Source organism: Lepidochelys kempii, chromosome 1 (assembly GCF_965140265.1).
Source record: "Lepidochelys kempii isolate rLepKem1 chromosome 1, rLepKem1.hap2, whole genome shotgun sequence".
Classification (NCBI taxonomy): Eukaryota; Metazoa; Chordata; order Testudines; family Cheloniidae; genus Lepidochelys; species Lepidochelys kempii.
In genome coordinates this window covers 264611844-264631483 of record NC_133256.1, presented here as the reverse complement: position 1 = coordinate 264631483, position 19640 = coordinate 264611844, and the positions used below count along the sequence as shown (strand labels likewise).

General features: G+C 45.6%; 1 protein-coding gene across 3 annotated transcripts in view; it reads left to right on the top strand.

Moving 5' to 3' along the window:
* NR1H4 (nuclear receptor subfamily 1 group H member 4) overlaps positions 1–7390 on the top strand; it is a 51928-nt gene extending 44538 nt beyond the window's left edge. For all 3 annotated transcript variants that reach the window (XM_073327412.1, XM_073327411.1, XM_073327410.1), the window contains 2 exons: positions 4124–4237; positions 6866–7390. In XM_073327412.1, coding sequence (XP_073183513.1) covers positions 4124–4237; positions 6866–7104 — 353 coding nt within the window. In that variant the 3' untranslated portion in view covers positions 7105–7390. The remainder of the gene's footprint in view (positions 1–4123; positions 4238–6865) is intronic.
* Positions 7391–19640: the final 12250 nt, after the last annotated feature.

Below are 19640 nucleotides of genomic sequence, written 5' to 3'. Positions count from 1 at the left end.
CACTCTTGGATGCAGCGCATCCAGCCCCATGGACTTGTGCTCGTCCAGCTTTTCTAAATAGTCCCGAACCACTTCTTTCTCCACAGAGGGCTGGTCACCTCCTCCCCATGCTGTGCTGCCCAGTGCAGTAGTCTGGGAGCTGACCTTGTTCGTGAAGACAGAGGCAAAAAAAGCATTGAGTACATTAGCTTTTTCCACATCCTCTGTCACTAGGTTGCCTCCCTCATTCAGTAAGGGGCCCACACTTTTCTTGACTTTCTTCTTGTTGCTAACATACCTGAAGAAACCCTTCTTTTTACTCTTAACATCTCTTGCTAGCTGCAACTCCAGGTGTGATTTGGCCTTCCTGATTTCACTCCTGCATGTCCGAGCAATATTTTTATACTCTTCCCTGGTCATTTGTCCAATCTCCCACTCCTTGTAAGCTTTTTTTTGTGTTTAAGATCAGCAAGGATTTCACTGTTAAGCTAAGCTGGTCGCCTGTCATATTTACTATTCTTTCTACACATCGGGATGGTTTGTCCTTGTAACCTCAATAAGGATTCTTTAAAACACAGCCAGCTCTCCTGGACTCCTTTCCCCATCATGTTATTCTCCCTGGGGATCCTGCCCATCAGGATCATATATAAACATACCATATTTGCTCTAAAAGAAGGGGCAGGAATTGGGCACGGGATTCCCTTTTTTCTGGGAGAACACCAGTCTCTTAGATTAATGAACCAGCTGAGGTTGGCACAGTCACAGGTTCTAAGGGGTTTGGGAAGCTAGCAGCAGCTACATACCCTTCTTTCCCTGCTAACTGTCTAGGACGCTGTCTAGGATGCCCCTGTTTGGTTTGGCCCAAAGAATAATCAGAGAGCCAGAAAGTGTCATTGTTCCTTGGTCCAAATACCTTACAGATGCAAGTGTCACACAGCATAATGCCCTTAGCTCTGACCCCAAGGGTGAACTCAGGGTATGTCTACACTGCAATAGAACACCTATGGCTGGCCCATGTCAGCTCATTCAGGCTCACAGGTTTGGGCTGTGCGGTATAAAATTGCAGTATAGATGTTCAAGTTCTGGCTGAAACCTAGGCTCTGGGACCCTCCCTTGTTGCGGGGTCCTAGAGCTAGGATGCCAGCCTGAGTGTTTACACTGCAATTAAATAGCCCCTTAGCCTGAGCCCCATGAGTCCAAGTCATCTGACACAGGCCAGCTGTGGGGTTTTAACTGCAATGTAGACATATCCTGACAGGTTTTTCTGGGACTGATTGCAAATGCAGGGGCTAGCGGATTATTTGGCAAGCTGCGTGTATTGGATGCAGAAAGCCACCAGAAAGCCAGCAGACAGACAGATGCAGTCATGAATGTGACCCTAAGAGAGAGAGACAGAGCTTTTTGGGGCACAGGACTCACTGGAAAGGCAGGCTTGGAAACCATGAGCAAAGAAACTGTCTCCTGTTGTTTGTTCCTACTGTGTTCACAGAAACAGGACTTTGTGTACATTCTTTGGGAGTCAACAGGATTTCAAAAAAAGAAAAGGAGTACTTGTGGCACCTTAGAGACTAACCAATTTATTTGAGCATGAGCTTTCGTGAGCTACAGCTCACTTCATCAGATGTTTACCGTGGAAACTGCAGCAGACTTTATATACACACAGAAATCATGAAACAATACCTCCTCCCACCCCACTGTCCTGCTGGTAATAGCTTATCTAAAGTGATCAACAGGTGGGCCATTTCCAGCACAAATCCAGGTTTTCTCACCCTCCACCCCCCCACACAAATTCACTCTCCTGCTGGTGCTAGCCCATCCAAAGTGACAACTCTTTACATAATCAAGTCGGGCTATTTCTTGCATAGATCAAGGTTTTCTCACATCCCCCCCACCCCCATACACACACAAACTCACTCTCCTGCTGGTAATAGCTCATCTAAACTGACCATTCTCCAGGTTTAAATCCAAGTTAAACCAGAACATCTGGGGGGGGGGGTAGGAAAAAACAAGAGGAAACAGGCTACCTTGCATAATGACTTAGCCACTCCCAGTCTCTATTTAAGCCTAAATTAATAGTATCCAATTTGCAAATGAATTCCAATTCAGCAGTTTCTCGCTGGAGTCTGGATTTGAAGTTTTTTTGTTTTAAGATAGCGACCTTCATGTCTGTGATTGCGTGACCAGAGAGATTGAAGTGTTCTCCGACTGGTTTATGAATGTTATAATTCTTGACATCTGATTTGTGTCCATTTATTCTTTTACGTAGAGACTGTCCAGTTTGACCAATGTACATGGCAGAGGGGCATTGCTGGCACATGATGGCATAGATCACATTGGTGGATGTGCAGGTGAACGAGCCTCTGATAGTGTGGCTGATGTTATTAGGCCCTGTGATGGTGTCCCCTGAATAGATATGTGGGCACAATTGGCAACGGGCTTTGTTGCAAGGATAAGTTCCTGGGTTAGTGGTTCTGTTGTGTGGTATGTGGTTGTTGGTGAGTATTTGCTTCAGGTTGCGGGGCTGTCTGTAGGCAAGGACTGGCCTGTCTCCCAAGACTTGTGAGAGTGTTGGGTCATCCTTTAGGATAGGTTGTAGATCCTTAATAATGCGTTGGAGGGGTTTTAGTTGGGGGCTGAAGGTGACGGCTAGTGGCGTTCTGTTATTTTCTTTGTTAGGCCTGTCCTGTAGTAGGTAACTTCTGGGAACTCTTCTGGCTCTATCAATCTGTTTCTTTACTTCTGCAGGTGGGTATTGTAGTTGTAAGAAAGCTTGACAGAGATCTTGTAGGTGTTTGTCTCTGTCTGAGGGGTTGGAGCAAATGCGGTTGTATCGCAGAGCTTGGCTGTAGACGATGGATCGTGTGGTGTGGTCAGGGTGAAAGCTGGAGGCATGCAGGTAGGAATAGCGGTCAGTAGGTTTCCGGTATAGGGTGGTGTTTATGTGGCCATTGTTTATTAGCACTGTAGTGTCCAGGAAGTGGATCTCTTGTGTGGACTGGACCAGGCTGAGGTTGGTGGTGGGATGGAAATTGTTGAAATCATGGTGGAATTCCTCAAGGGCTTCTTTTCCATGGGTCCAGATGATGAAGATGTCATCAATATAGCGCAAGTAGAGTAGGGGCTTTAGGGGACGAGAGCTGAGGAAGCGTTGTTCTAAATCAGCCATAAAAATGTTGGCATACTGTGGGGCCATGCGGGTACCCATAGCAGTGCCGCTGATCTGAAGGTATACATTGTCCCCAAATGTGAAATAGTTATGGGTAAGGACAAAGTCACAAAGTTCAGCCACCAGGTTAGCCGTGACATTATCGGGGATAGTGTTCTTGACGGCTTGTAGTCCATCTTTGTGTGGAATGTTGGTGTAGAGGGCTTCTACATCCATAGTAGCCAGGATGGTGTTATCAGGAAGATCACCGATGGATTGAAGTTTCCTCAGGAAGTCAGTGGTGTCTCGAAGGTAGCTGGGAGTGCTGGTAGCGTAGGGCCTGAGGAGGGAGTCTACATAGCCAGACAATCCTGCTGTCAGGGTGCCAATGCCTGAGATGATGGGGCGCCCAGGATTTCCAGGTTTATGGATCTTGGGTAGTAGATAGAATATCCCAGGTCGGGGTTCCAGGGGTGTGTCTGTGCGGATTTGATCTTGTGCTTTTTCAGGAAGTTTCTTGAGCAAATGCTGTAGTTGCTTTTGGTAACTCTCAGTGGGATCATAGGGTAATGGCTTGTAGAAACTCGTGTTGGAGAGCTGCCGAGCAGCCTCTTGTTCATATTCCGACCTATTCATGATGACAACAGCACCTCCTTTGTCAGCCTTTTTGATTATGATGTCAGAGTTGTTTCTGAGGCTGTGGATGGCATTGTGTTCCGCATGGCTGAGGTTATGGGGCAAGTGATGCTGCTTTTCCACAATTTCAGCCCGTGCACGTCGGCGGAAGCACTCTATGTAGAAGTCCAGTCTGCTGTTTCGACCTTCAGGAGGAGTCCATCTAGAATCTACTGACTATCACCAATTTCTCCTTTAACGGAAACAACCTGGCAAAGGCCCAAATATTTAGCTAGCTGCTTAGGCCAAGAGGGCCACAGATAAAACTATTTATTTTTAGTATATTTTAAAAAAATCTGATTATATCATTGAATTTTTTAACAGGTATCGCTGATGATTACATAACCCCCATGTTTGGTTTTTATAAAAGCGTTGGAGAACTGAAGATGACAGAAGAAGAGTATGCTCTACTTACAGCAATAGTTATCTTAACTCCAGGTAATTTCTATTTCTAAATTCAATAGTCGACAATAATTTTTACATACAGGAAATGACTTGCCTGTAGCAGCTAAATAAAAATTAAGATATTGTTACTTATCAGAAAGGGCTTTTCTTTTCTCTTGTATGGAAAACTCCCAAGTGTTGATGATATATAGTAGCAAATATGTCCTAACATTCCATTGAGATTTCAGTGGAACATCAGAACTTTGAAAGGAAGCTTCCACATCATGTATACTGTGCTCAAGAACCAGCAGCAAAGGGATTAAGTCTTGAAGAACAAACTCTGGCTGGCATATCATAAGTACATGGTAGAAAACCTGCAGGCAGAAGCAGGGGAGGGAAAGTAGCTGTTTTTTATGTTGTAAGCCCCGTCAGGACCAGGATTTTCTCTTTTCTGTGTTTATATAGCACCGGTACAATGGTGCCCCAATCCCAATTAAGGCCTTTCGGTCCTACTACAATGTATTTACTATTATTACTACTAGTTCCTATTCCAGCTTTCACCAAAACATATGAAGAAGTTTTATGGTACCAAAGGCCTTCCGTCACAGGAGTGGTACAGGAGAATTCTGGGACAAGGCATACAGGTCATAAAATGGCTGGAATAGGGACCAATTGCTTATTCACATAACTTGGCAGTCACTCCCATTCCAACATGCAATATGGCAAAAACCAAGCTCTAAGTACAGTTCTTACTGGTGCCCATGGATCGGCAGGTATAACAAGCCAGGAGAGGCTAAGCCTCCCTTGGCGCAGCTGCTGCTGAACCAGATGCCTGGGCTTTGGTGGCCCCGCCTCTTTCCCTCCCTTCTGGGAATGGGCTTCCACGGGAAGTTTTTGCTTATTTATTATGCGCCATGCAAGTTTCCGGGCGGCTGAGGAGGCGGTATCTGCTACTCAGCTTCCCCGGTCCCTTGGACTCCCCAGGGAGATTACTGATGAACTCGGGAAGCTGAGTAGCAGATACCACCTCCTCAGCTGCCCAGGAACCTGCATGGCACATATAAAAGCTTGATGTTCTCCATCTGGCTGCTCCTCTCCAGCACTCTCCACCCCCAACTCTGGAGGTGCCCACTGCCACTTGCTGGTTCCTTCTCTCCTCCCCACTCAGCCTCCTCCCCGCTTGCCCACCACCGCTCACCAGCGATGGGCCAAGCAAGGAGGGGAGAGGAGAAGGAGGGATGCATGCAGCGAGTGGGGAGGGGGCTGAGCAGTGGAGTGGGGGAGGAGGGACCAGGAGCAATGGCAGGGGAGGCTGAGCAGGGAGGAGGGGGAAAGGAGAGGAGGGATGCCAGTGGGTAGGGGACCCAGCTCGGGAGGGGGCAGGGCCTGGGGTGGAGTGTGGGCGGGACTGTGAGCAGAAGAGGTGGGATGGGGAGCTAGCCTCTCCGAGAAGAAGCTTCACCCGCTGCCCATGGTGGTACCAGGAGATGGCCAGGAAAAGAGTCCCCCTCCACCCCAAAAAAAAAAATTAGATGGGGAAAAACAATGAAAACCAAAAAATTTTGACCAAAAGCTTTCAGCTGAAAACTAGAAATCTTGATTTGTAAATGCCACCATGTTGCTGAATGCAAGATGTAGTTTGGATGATTCATGCCCTCATTCTCTTCTATGGGCCCGTCTCCCTGGCTGGCCTACATATCTCATGATACATGACTTCTTCCCCTCTTGGTGAGCCCTCACAATGCATTGTGAGAGTTCCTGGTTGCAGTGCATCATGGGTGATGTAGTCAAGGTGAGGAGCGCAGGCCATAGAGGAGAACAGCGATACAAGGAATCTGAATTACAATACCTCGGAGGTATGGTGGCAACATTTTCTAATAAAAAGCTTTGAGTGTTTGAAGTTAAAATGATCCATCGACAGCTGAAACTTTTCACAAAAAAGATTGTTTAGTTAAAAATCCAATTTTAGCTAGAAAAACAGTTTTGATGGAAAAATGTTTTCCACCATTGCTTAGAGCTTTGTGCTGGTCCTCTGTACTGGGATGTATTTCATACTAAATGAGTAAAAGATGAAGGATCAGCTTTGTTTTATTATTTAATTTGTGTGTGTGTTTTCCTGTAATAAAAAGAAGCAAACTAAAAAGAGGCCAAGTTATTGTCCCCAGAAGACAAAGCTGCTGGCATGAGAAGCTTCTGCCTGAAAATTAGTTTTGTTGCTAGTTATGATTGGTTGCAAGAAGGGAGTATGTATTAAAAAGAGCAGTCTCAATCATAATTGCAATACTAGGGCTTGTCTACATAGTGCATTAGTGTGCACCAACTGGGGTGTAAATTCTAATGCACAAAGCACACTGATGAACTTTAGCGTGCACCTGTAGGATCCACAGGGACAATTAGTGCACGATACACTGGTGCATATTAGAATTCACCCCCCCCCCCCCCGCTGATGAGCACTAATGCATCATGTAGACAAGTCCTGAGATCCTTACACTTCCTCTTGCCTTGAAACATTCTTTTCGGCAGGTTTGACTGTTGCCCTATGCTAGGGTGAAAAGGTTTAATATTACATACTCTAGGCTGCAGTCCATCCATTTCTCATAAGAAATTCAGAGAAGTGTTTGCAATCTACAAAAATACATACTTGCTAATTATTTTTTCCTTATTCTTTTTAAAACAAACCAGATCGACAATACATAAAGGATAGAGAGTCTGTGGAAAGACTTCAAGAACCACTGCTTGAAGTTTTACAAAAACTCTGCAAGCTTTACCACACTGATAACCCTCAACATTTTGCATGTCTTCTGGGCCGTCTTACAGAATTACGGACATTTAACCATCATCATGCAGAGATGCTGATGTCATGGAGAGTGAATGATCATAAATTTACTCCTCTTCTCTGTGAAATCTGGGATGTGCAGTGATAAATATTTTTAAAGGACCAAATAGCATTTATTTTCATAGAACTACTCAACAGTTATTTCTTTAACTTTTCTTTATTTCTTTTTTACACACAAAGAAAACACACAAAGGATTTCATACAGAAACTTTGTTCATTATGTACTGAATGTTATGTAACTATCAGCCTTTCACATGTGAATATAGAACAACTTTCCCTGTATTTATACTTTCAGATCAAAAAGATAATCTTCAGCATCACTGAGATACCCTATTAGTTCCTTCTGAAATGAATGATTATATTTTTCAGTTCTTTCTTTTAAAATGGGTGATGCAGGTTTTCATAATATTTGTTCATCACAGTACTATTATGCTTGACCTTTTGTATTAAAGGACATTGTTCAAATATTTACTGTAATAAACTAATGGAAATGATTTATGCTATGACATACTTTTATCTTTTAACCATGAAATGTGTTAATTTGAGATGTCCAAGCTCTTATTTGCTCAAATGGGTGGACAACCAGTTGGCTCTAGCAAATGGAAAGAGCCTCAAAACAGGCTATCGAACTATTTCTTGCATGCCATAAATATGTAACTTCTTGTTCTCTTTGCATTATCAATATTCATAAGTAAAATTGAGGTAACATTGTGTATTTTGTGGAATTCCACCATAGACTATCCTATTTTACAATAGGTTACATAACAGAAATAGTTATCCGTGATCAGCAGCTCTGAGCTAAATCTCACTATTGATGTCTTAAAAACAGGTATCATTCTTAAAACTAATACAATAAATGTAGCACTAATTTTATGGGGACACTATTAAAGGGACACTGTCAATCTGAAAATCACAATCCTCTCTAATGTTACAGGTAAAACCCAAGAGTAGTAAAGCAAAGGTTACGTGGAAAATATGTGCTGGAAATGGCCCACCTTGATTATCATACACATTGTAAAGAGAGTGATCCCTTTAGATAAGCTATTACCAGCAGGAGAGTGGGGTGGGGGGGGAGAAAACTTTTTGAAGTGATAAACACCCATTTTTTCATGGTCTGTGTGTATAAAACATCCTCACTGCATTTTTCACTTTATGCATCCGATGAAGTGAGCTGTAGCTCACGAAAGCTTATGCTCAAATAAATTGGTTAGTCTCTAAGGTGCCACAAGTACTCCTTTTCTTTTTGCGAATACAGACTAACACGGCTGCTACTCTGAAACATGGAAAATAAGCATTTTTCTCTACTTTCTCCAGTTTAAAGAAAAGGAGGACTTGTGGCACCTTAGAGACTAACCAATTTATTTGAGCATAAGCTTTTGTGAGCTACAACTCACTTCATCAGATGCATTCAGTGGAAAATACGGTGAGGAGATTTATATACACAGAGAACATGAAACAATGGGTGTTACCATACAGACTGTAACAAGAGTGATCACGTAAAGTGAGCTATTATCAGCAGGAGAGCGGGGGGGGGAAACCTTTTGTAGTGATAATCAAGATGGGTCATTTCTAAGGTGCCACAAGTCCTCCTTTTCTTTTTGCGGATACAGACTAACACGCTGCTACTCTGAAATCTTTCTCCAGGCTGTTTACTTTGTGGATCTGATGGCACTTTCTGCCCCGTAACTTCCACTATTTTCACTGTTTAGTCCGTTAACCAGTTTCACCTCCTATTTCGGCAGGTCTTCTACACAGCAAACAAGGGAAAGAAAACCCTTTTTAAAATATGAAAATGCAATTAGAAAACCATAAAAATTGCCAAGGTGGGGTATGGGGTAGTGTAGTAACATAAACTAATTTCAATTTTTTTAACCGAGTAGATTTAAAATTGTTCATGTATGTCACTTTAAATAGTTTAGGCCTCAAATTTAGGCCCTGATCCTGCAATGTGGTGTTTTGGGATGACTCATAGATTCATAGATATCCAGGTCAGAAGGGACCATTATGATCATCTAGTCCGACCTCCTGCACAATGCAGGCCACAGAATCTCACCCACCCACTCTTGCAATAAACCTCTCACCTATGACTGAGCTACTGAAGTCCTCAAATCGTGGTTTAAAGACTTCAAGGAGCAGAGAATCCTCCAGCAAGTGACCCGTGCCCCATGCTACAGAGGAAGGCGAAAAGCCTCCAGGGCCTCTTCCAATCTGCCCTGGAGGAAAATTCCTTCCTGACCCCAATTCCTGTGCCCATGCAGAGCCTTGTTAATATCAATAGGGCTTCAAGCAGGCAGAGGATATCATATTGCAGGATCCAGACCTCACCTTGTTGGGTACATAATTGTTACAAAATCTAACATAAATTAAAAAATGTTCATGATTTTCAGAAGAACATGCAAACAATCCAGTGTTTCGATAAATTCCTTTGTGCTGGTGGAAAACTGAATAGTGCACCAGTACATGATGAAACTGACTAGAAAGACGTGAGCCTGGTTTTACTAAGAAAAGTACAAAAACTAGTTTTGATTTTTCAGTTTTAATAACTAGAGCTGGTGAAACAATGAAAAAATATCATAATATTTCAAAATTATTTTCATTCTCTTCATCTTCTAGACCAGTCGTTTTCAAACTTATTTTCTGGAGACCCAGTTGAAGAAAATTGTTGATGCCCATGACCCAGCAGAGCAGGAGATGAGGGATTTGGGGTGTGGGAGGGGCTCACTGGGGCAGAGGGTTGGGGTGTGGGGGTGAGGGCTGCGGGGGTGAGGGCTGCGGGGTGGGGCTGGGAATGAGGGGTTCAGGGTGTGGGAGGGGGCTCTGGGCTGGGGCAAGGGTTGGGGTAAGGGAGGGGGTCAGAGCTCTGGGCTGGGGGTGCAGGATCTGGGGTGGGGCTGGGGATGAGGGGTTTGGGGTGCAGAAAGGGGCTCCGGGTTTGGGGGGGCTCAGGGCTGGGGCAGGGGATTGGTGCGGGGTTGGGGCGCGGGCTTACCTCGGGCAGCTCCCAGTCAGCAGTGCAGCAGAGGTGCTAAGGCAGGGTTCCTGCCTGTCCTAGCACCGCGGACCATGCTATGCTCCGGAAGCAGCCAGTGGCAGGTCCGACTCCTAGGCAGAGGCACACAAGCAGCTCCACACAGCTCTTGCCCTCAGGCACCGCTCCCACCCCGGAACCAGCCAATGGGAGTGCAGAGCCGGTGCTCGGGAAGGGGGCAGTGTGCCGAGCCCTATGGCCCCGCTGCCTCGGGGCCAGAACTGCTGCTGGCTGCTTCCAGGGCGCAGCGTGGTGTCGGAACAGGTAGGGACTACCCTGCTTTAGCTGGGCAGCACTGCCGACGGGACCCAGTGCCTTACATTCTGCGACCCAGTACGAGGTCACGACCCATGGTTTGAAAACCACTGTTCTAGACTGCATGTTTTTTCAAAAAATTTTTTTCTATTTTTGAAATATTTCTCAAAAACTGTTTCTTTAAAAAAATTCTGTTTTTAAAAAGGAAAATGATACATGAAAATGATAATTAAAAATAGTAAATACTGAAAATTTTTGGTGAGAATTTTTTATTAAAAAGAGAATTTTAACTAAAAATTTTAAAATATTGTAATAAACTATTAATAACAACATACTGTTAGTAATACAGGTAAATTATTGTTATATTATTATTATTATTTATTAGGTCCTGCCAGTTCCTATCTAATTGCTTTGACTAAACATTTGATTGTAGAATTTGCAGTTCTGATAACCCCAAGCAGTGAAAAATCATGAGTCAGGACCCCAAAATTATGAAATTAGCTTAAAAATCATGAGATTTTAACAAATAGGTTTTTTTGGAGGGGGGGATTATTTATATTATGGTCTTTGCCCCTTTAGGGTTGAAATTTTCAAGTTTTTGTTCACAATCATGAGGGCTGGATACTTTTTTTTAAAAAAAAAAAGCTGAAAGTTTCACATATTCAGATAACATAAGTTGTAACAAAAACCACTAAATATTGTGATAAAATCATGAGAGTTGGCAACACTAAAGTTGTGGCAGAACAATATTATTATCCTACTCTAAAACAGGGTTCCTACTGATACAGATCATTTATAACTTTTTGAAGTGGTCTTTTGTCAGAGATGTTTTGTAGTAACAATACAAACATATCCTCTTCTTTGTCCTGCCCACTCCTTTCCCCATTACCCATTAGGCTGGAGTGCTTTTTTCTTTGATGTTTTTGAGCCCCTTTCTCACTAGTGGCTAATATTGCCTTATCTACAACTAAGGCTTTCATCCCACAAAGATGTATACATGTGCTTAACTTTATATCTGTGAATAGTCCCATTGACTTCAACAGGACGTTGCACATACATATTTTCAGGATTGGAACCTAAGCGTTTTCTTAAAATCTCCACCTTTGCACAGTCACTTTTGTTGCTCCATAAGGCGTAGGACTGGTGGGTGTAGCATGCACAACAGCGGAATGGTCTAGATCTGCCCTGAGCAGGGTTAGAACTGACTGGTGAAAACACCTGTGCCCTGTTTATGCGAGCACTCCCACCTTTGCTGCCCTAGGGAACAAGAGTTGCTTTCAAACATTATTTGATCCTTAGATTATAAGGCTGACATTCTGCTCAGCACACCCAGAACTTTAAGTCATTGTATTACCACATTGCCTCAGCAGCTTTGCTGCTGCTAAACTGTGTGTCAGCCTGTCTGCCTTGCCAGCAAACTCCTTGAGACTCTGCCCGTCTAAACCTTGCCTTGCCGTAACAATCAGTGAACCCCAGTTCCCAAGTTCCTCAGAGACGTCTCCTTGCAGTATCCAGGCCCTCTTACTGTGATGCTGCCAGAAATTATTAAATTCGCTGCCTCTAAGGAGACAGAGCAGACATCAGTCTGTTAGGCTAGTTGAAGACTTACACTTCACTTTAATACACAGTACTGAGATGATTTTGTCATAAACCAAGGATAAGTTTATTATTAAAGACCAGAGATGTAAATGATACTAAACAAGAACAAAAGAGACAGGCTATAAACAAAACACGCCCTCTGTGACTAAAACTTAATTTTAGCAAGTTACAATCTTTTGCCTGTACAGTTTTTTATTTATATCAAGTTACCAGCATCCAGACTACTCCAGACTAGGGGATTGGCTCAGAGATTGTGGTACCCTATGTCCCCTAGTCCTGGATCAGTGAAATGTCTTTTTGATCCCCTTATAAATTACCCAGAGTCCATTGAAGGCTTCCTGGGGTGCAATCCTGACCTCTGGTAAATTCACTAAACTCCTTCCTCTGTTGCTCATTAGCTTGATTGCTTCATTTACCTGATATATACATGTATTTTCACTGTCCTCTGCCTATAATCAAGCCAGTCACGCAGGGGAGTCCACATTCCTATGACTATGGCAGGCTCAATATCTGCTCTGCCTCTCAAACACATTTTAAGAACATATTTCCAGCACCCACATATAACTTTTTGTACACAACCCGTATATACCTCATGCAATGACTTTTGGTGCCAGCATGTCACCAGTTTACATAAAACACCTTACAAGAAAGCTACCTTTTAGATATATATTATGACAATAGTGTGTTGTGGGTAGTGAGTGTGTCAGGCCTGATATGAGTTACACTATAGTGGGCCTTCTGCCAGTGGGCACTGAGGGGCTCTTAGGGTCACAAGGGACCATTGTGATCATCTAGTTTGACCTCCTGCACAACACAGGCCATTGAATGACACTGAATTAATTCCTCTTTGAATTAGAGCAGGACTTTTCAAACTGGGGGTCATGAGATTATTACCTGGTTGTCACGAGCTGTCAGCCCTGTGACCCAAATCTTCTTCAGAGTCACTGCTTTCCCATCCTGTAAGTATGGCTACATTCTTTGTTCCTAGAGGTATACATTTACATTTAGCCATATTAAAACACACAGTTTGGTTGCACCTAGTTTACCAAGTAATATAGATAGCTCTGTATTAGTGACCTAATTTGTGGTGTGTAGTCCCATTATTTACCACAAGGCCCATTGACAGTAATTCCAGGCCCCATGGCAGAACAGTCAATGGGCCCCCATGCATGCACCAGCCACACGGTCGCAGTCCGCCTGACATTTGGAAATGCTGTGCCTGTGTTGGCTGGTGCCCAGTGGCTGCTGGATGAGCTCTTCCAGCACAGCCAGGCTTTCATATGCCCGTCCGGTAGGGTTGCCAACAGTCTAATCGTGCAAACTCAAATACTCTTGCCCTACCCCTTGTCCTGCCCCTTCCCTGAGACCACGCCGCTGTCCTGCCCATTCTCCATGGCTCCGCCCCCTGCTCACTCCATCCCCCCTCCCTCTGTTGCTCGCTCTCCCCCACCCTCACTCACTTTCACCAGGCTGGGGCAGGGTCAGGGTGCAGTAGGGGGTGAGGGGTGCAGGTACTGGGAGGGAGTTTGGGTGCAGGAGGGGGTGCAGGGTTGGAGTTTGGATGCAGGAGGGGGTGCGGGGTTGGGCTCTGGGAGGAAGTTTGGGTGAGGGAGGAGGTGTGGGGTTGGGCTCTGGAAGTGCGTTTGGGTGCGGGAGGGGATGTGGGTGCAGGCTCTGCGAGGGAGTTTGGGTGCAGGAGCGGTGCAGGGGGTCGGCGGTTACCTTGGGCAGCTCCCGAAAGCGACTGGTACACCGCTCTGGCTGCAGCGCTCCTAGGCGGAGGCCCATGAAGTCTCTGCACGCCGCTGCCTGCAGGTACTGCCCCCGCAGCTCCCATTGGCGGCAAATTTATTTGGGCATAAGCTTTTGTGAGCTAAAACCCACTTCATCAGATGCATGGAGTGAAAAATACAGTAAGCAGTATATATATTACAGCACATGAAAAGATGGGAGTTGCCTTACCAAGTGTGGGGTCAGTGCTAATGAGGCCAATTCAATTAAGGTGGAAGTGGCCTATTCTCAACAGTTGACAAGAAGGGGTGAATATCAACAGAGGGAAAATTACTTTTGTAGTGACCCATCCACTCCCAGTCTTTATTCAGGCCTAATTTGATGGTGTCCAGTTTGCAAATTAATTCCAGTTCTGCAGTTTTTCATTGAAGTCTGTTTTTGAAGTTTTTTTGTTGAAGAATTGCCACTTTTAAGTCTGTTATTGAGTGTCCAGGGAGACTGAAGTGCTCTCCTACTGGTTTTTGAATGTTACAATTCTTGATGTCTGATTTGTGTCCATTTATTCTTTTGCATAGAGACTGTTCAGTTTGGCCAATGTACATGGCAGAGGGACACTGCTGGCACATGATGGCATATATCACATTGATAGATGCGCAGGTGAATGAGCCCCTGATGGTATGGCTGATGTGGTTAGACCCTATGATGGTGTCCCTTGAATAGATATGCAAAAAGAGTTGGCACCGGGGTTTGTTGCAGGGATTGGTTCCTGGGTTCGTGTTTTTGTTGTGTGGTGTGTAGTCGCCGGTGACTATTTGCTTCAGGTTGGGGGGCTGTCTGTAAGCGAGGACTGGCCTGTCTCCCAAGGTCTGTGAGAGTGAGGGATGTCCTTCGGGATAGGTTGTAGATCCTTGATGATGCATTGGAGAGGTTTTAGTTGGGGGCTGTAGGCGATGGCGAATGGCGTTCTGTTATTTTCTTTGTTGGGCCTGTCCTGTAGTAGGTGACTTCTGGGTACCCTTCTGGCTCTGTCAATCTGTTTCTTCACTTCAGCAAGTGTGTACTGTAGTTTTAAGAACACTTCATAGAGCTCCTGTAGGTGTTTGTCTCTGTCTGAGGGATTGGAGCAAATGTGGCTGTATCTTAGAGATTGGCTGTAGACAGTGGATCATGTGATGTGGTCTGGATGAAAGCTGGAGGCATATAGGTAAGTATAGCAGTCAGTAGGTTTCTGGTACAGGGTGGTGTTTATGTGACCATCGCTTATTAGCACTGTAGTGTCCAGGAAGTGGATCTCTTGTGTGGACTGGTCCAGGCTGAGGTTGATGGTGGGATGGAAATTGTTGAAATCCTGGTGGAATTCCTCAAGGGCCTCCTTCCATGGGTCCAGATGATGAAGCTGTCATCAATGTAGCACAAGTAGAGTAGGGGTGCTTGGGGATGAGAGCTGAGGAAGCGTTGTTCTAAGTCAGCCATAAAAATGTTGGCATACTGTGGGGCCATGCGGGTACCCATAGCAGTGCCGCTGGTTTGAAGGTATAAATTGTCCCCAAATCTAAAATAGTTATGGGTGAGGACAAAATCACAAAGTTCAGCCACCAGGTTTGCTGTGACATTATCGGGGATACTGTTCCTGATGGCTTGTAGTCCATCTTTGTGTGGAATGTTGGTGTAGAGAGCTTCTACATCCATAGTGGCTAGGATGGTATTTTCTGGAAGATCACCAATGGATTGTAGTTTCCTCAGGAAGTCAGTGGTGTCTCGAAGATAGCTGGGAGTGCTTGTAGCATCGGGCCTGAGGAGAGAGTCCACATAGCCAGACAATCCTGCTGTCAGGGTGCCAATGCCTGAGATGATAGGGCATCCAGGATTCCCAGGTTTATGGATCTTGGGTAACAGATGGAATACCCCTGGTCAGGGCTCTAGGGGTGTGTCTGTGTAGATTTGTTCCTGTGCTTCTTCAAGGAGTTTCTTGAGCAGACAGTGCAGTTTCTTTTGGTAACCCTCAGTGGGATCAGAGGGTAATGGCCCGTGTCATGTCATGGTGTCACCTGTGCCATGGTGATTCTCCCTGTATAATTACATTTTGAGACCTGTTAGTTGGCCAGTTTTTAATCCATTTAATGTCTGCCGTGTTAATTTTTTATTGTTCTAGTTTTTTAATCAAAATATCGTACAATACCAAGTCAAATACCTTATGGAAATCTAAGTATATTACATCAACATTATTACCTTTGTCAACCAAGTTTGTAATTTCATAAAAAAATTATCAAGTTAGTTTGACAGGATCTATTTTCCAAAATGTTGATTGTCATTAATTATATTTCCCTCCTTTAATTCTTTATTAACTGAGTCCTCAGCTGTTCCATTATTTTGCCCAGTATTGATGTCAGGCCTATAATTAACCAAGTCTTCCTGTTTATCCTTTTAAAATATTGGCACCGCATTAACTTTCCTTCAATCTTCAAGAACTTCCTCCATGTTCCAAGACTTATTGAAAATCAACATGAACAGTCCAGTGAGGTCTTGGAAGCAAGTTATCAGGACCTGTTCATTTAAAAATGTCTAATTTTAGTTCCTGCTGTCTAACATCTTTCTGAGTTACTATTGGAATAGGAAGTCTTTCATCATCATCATATGATACGATTACATCATTTGGATTTGTCCTAAATACAGCACTGAAGTATCTATTTAACACTTCTGCTTTTCTGATTATGGACAATTTTACCATTTCCATCTAATAATGGACTAATACTATCTAGCAGGTATACACTAGTATTTATTAAGTACTATTATTTAATTCTCTTCTCTGACCAGTTGAAACAGACAAGGCTAGAAAATGATGTTTTTGGGAAAAGAAAGTAAAACCCACAGCAAAATGACCCCTCTCCTCCCCCATTTTATAGTGGCTAGAGCAGGGATGGGCAAACTATGGCCTGGGGGCCACATCTGGCCCTTCAGATGTTTTAATCCAGCCCTCCATCTTCCACCAGGGAGCGGGGGTCAGGGCTTGTCTGGCTCCATGCCGTAGCTCTGCACAGCTTCCAGAAGCAGTGGCATCTCCCCCACTCTGGCTCCTACGTGTAGGGGCAGCCAGGGGGCTCTGCACGCGGCCCCTGCCCCAAGTGCTGCCCCCGCAGCTCCCATTGGCCAGGAATCGCTGCTTGAGGTAAGCGCCACCCGGAGCCTTCACTCCTGACCCCCTCTTGCACGCCAACCCTCTGCCCTAGCCCTGATCTCCTCCTGCCTTCTGAGCCCTTCAGTCTCAGCCCAGAGCACCTTCCTGCACCCCCCAACCCCTCATCCTCAGCCCCATCCCAGAGCCTGCACCACCAGCTGGAGCCCTCACCCACCCTTGCACCCCAACCCCCTGCCCCTTCCCACACCCTGAAGTCCTAATTTCTGGCCCCACCCCAGAGCCCTCACCCCAACCCCCAGTTTCATGAGCATTCATGGCCTGCCATACAATTTCCATACCCAGATGTGGCCCTTGGGCCAAAAAGTTTGCCCACACTTGGACTAGAGTTTGCACAGCACACAGCAATTTCTTGCCCACCGTAATCATGGAAACAGACTGTAAGCAAGGCCACATGTACTCCACAGTAACCATGACCTAAACTTTGCAGCAAGACCCCAGTATTCTTTGGCACTCCAGAGCAGTAGACTCTGCTGCAGCTTCAGCAAAATTCAAAAACTCGGATTTGTAGCAAATGTGAAAATGAGTAATACACTCACTACAGTATCCCTGTGTCTCGCTATTACATTCATTTCTTTTATGCTGTCTTTACATTTTTAATTTTTGTCATGCTGAACGTTGCAGAGCTGCACTGCAAAGTTGGCAGAGGGAAGCAGAAGGTGGGTGGGGTGACTGGGTTGGGACTTTGGCACTCGGGGAAGTGTAGAAGACAACTGTTGGCTTGGAAAAGGGGACATTAGCTGGATGTTAAAATGGTCAGCTTGAAATGGTTAACAATCAAATTGACACTGTGTATGATTCTCTGACTGCATAACCAGATGGGGGCAACACACCTTCTGGGAGCGGGAGCTATTGTTTCTGGTGTCTGCAGACTCAGGCAGCTAGCGCTGCTGTTCCCAGAGGGCTCTCATTGGGAAGGTTATCCTCACACCACAGAATATCAGGGTTGGAAGGGACCTCAGGAGGTCATCTAGTCCAATCCCCGGCTCAAAGCAGGACCAGTTCCCAAGTTTTTTCCCCCAGATCCCTAAATGGCTCCCTCAAGGGCTGAGCTCACAACCCTGGGTTTAGCAGGCCAATGCTCAGACCACTGAACTAGCCCTCTCCCCCACAAAGCCCCATTCTGCAGCAGGTTCGGGGGCTGCAGAAGAGCAGGGCGCACGGGCCACCGATCCTGTCCCGCCCCTGGGGACAGCCTGCAGCGACATCCTCCCCCTCCCCGGGGGAGAGACAGACAGAGCCGAGCCCGGGGGACGGGGAGGCAGCAGCACAGGGGCTGTCAGGCGATGCTGTTGCAGCCGCCCCGGGCCAGGGAGCGACCGGGACTCCGAGGCTGCGCCTGGAAGCTCCCTGCAGCGGGTGCGGCCGGGCTCGCCCGACGGAGGGGCGGGGCTGGCTGTGGCCGACGCCCAGGGCTTGCGGCCCGGCTCGCCAGGCTCCTCCTCGCTCCGCCCGATTGGGCCTTTCGAACGGCGCGGGCGGGCGGAGGCGAATGAATCCGGGCAGGGAGCTGCGGGATGCCCCGGCTGCAAGGGCTCTGCCGGTGTCCGCAGCGTGCCAGGCCGCTGCACGGGGGCAGCGTGAGTTCTGCAGCCGCCGTCTGTGAGTACTTCCCCCCCCCCCCCCCCCAGCGCGGCACACCGGGACCACGCTGTATCCGAGGCGCGGTGTCCCGAGGAGCAGCCCGGAGGTCAGCTGTCGCCCCCACACGCTCGCTCTGGGGGTGAGGGAGGGGGATGCACTCGGCGAATTTGTAAAGCGGGGGCTGTGTACAAGCGTCTCTCCTTCGGGGGCGTGGGGGATGATTTATTTTAGTGCGGCGCAAAAAAAGCATGAAGGATGCTCTTGGTGTGTGAGTTGCAGTGCGATAGACAATCTCTGAGCACTGTCTGACATCTGCCCTGCAGCCAAACTGCCACAGCAGCAGGATCTTGTGACAGCTCTCATGGAACAGGTCTCCTCTTTCCATGGGGAATCTTACTGGCATTGAAAATAAAACTAACCTTCCGAATAAGTTGCTATTAACAATGATGATGATCATTATCATCCGGATTTGGAGATAATGTGACTTGAAACCTGTTCTAACTCAGTCTGTAAGCATTCTTGGTTTGATCAATACACCCTTCAGTTCCTGTTACTAGAGATCTTTGCCTCTCCCTCTGGCAGTGGAAAGAGACCTACACCTCTTGAAGTACAATATAAAGAGCTACATGAAATGAAGTGCACTTTTGAGCTGACTGGGGTTGTTCATAATCAATATCAAGTACTTGAAAGTCAGGCAAAGGAAAAGCTAGAGGAATCATTTTAACTGTAACTTGCCAATTTTAACCATATGGTATATTAAGGTGTAATTTTAGAGAATGGTTATGCTGTTTAATATACATATAAGAAATATTTTTTCAGTTTATATGTTGTATCTAGTATAAATCTCAGTTTGCGGTAAGAGGAAATTACCATGGGAACTTTTCCATTTCTTGATTTTTGAATGTTTAAAATTACAATTGTAATGTTTTGTTAACGTCTTTGTATTTTGTAGGTTTCTGCTGGAGGACATTTTATAAAACACTAGTCTCTCTCTGAAAGTATATACAACTCTAGAATGAAATGACAGCACCGCACCACACCACAAAACTATGAAACTTAAATAATGCGTATTTGTATTGCCTTCAAGGGGACTATATTTGGATCTGAGGGCAAGTGAAGGCAGCTCACTTCGCCAGATCATAAGAATGGCCATTCTGGGTCAGACCAATGGTCCATCTAGCCCAGTATTCTGTCTTCCGTCAGTGGTTGGGGCCTCATAATCCAGAGGAAA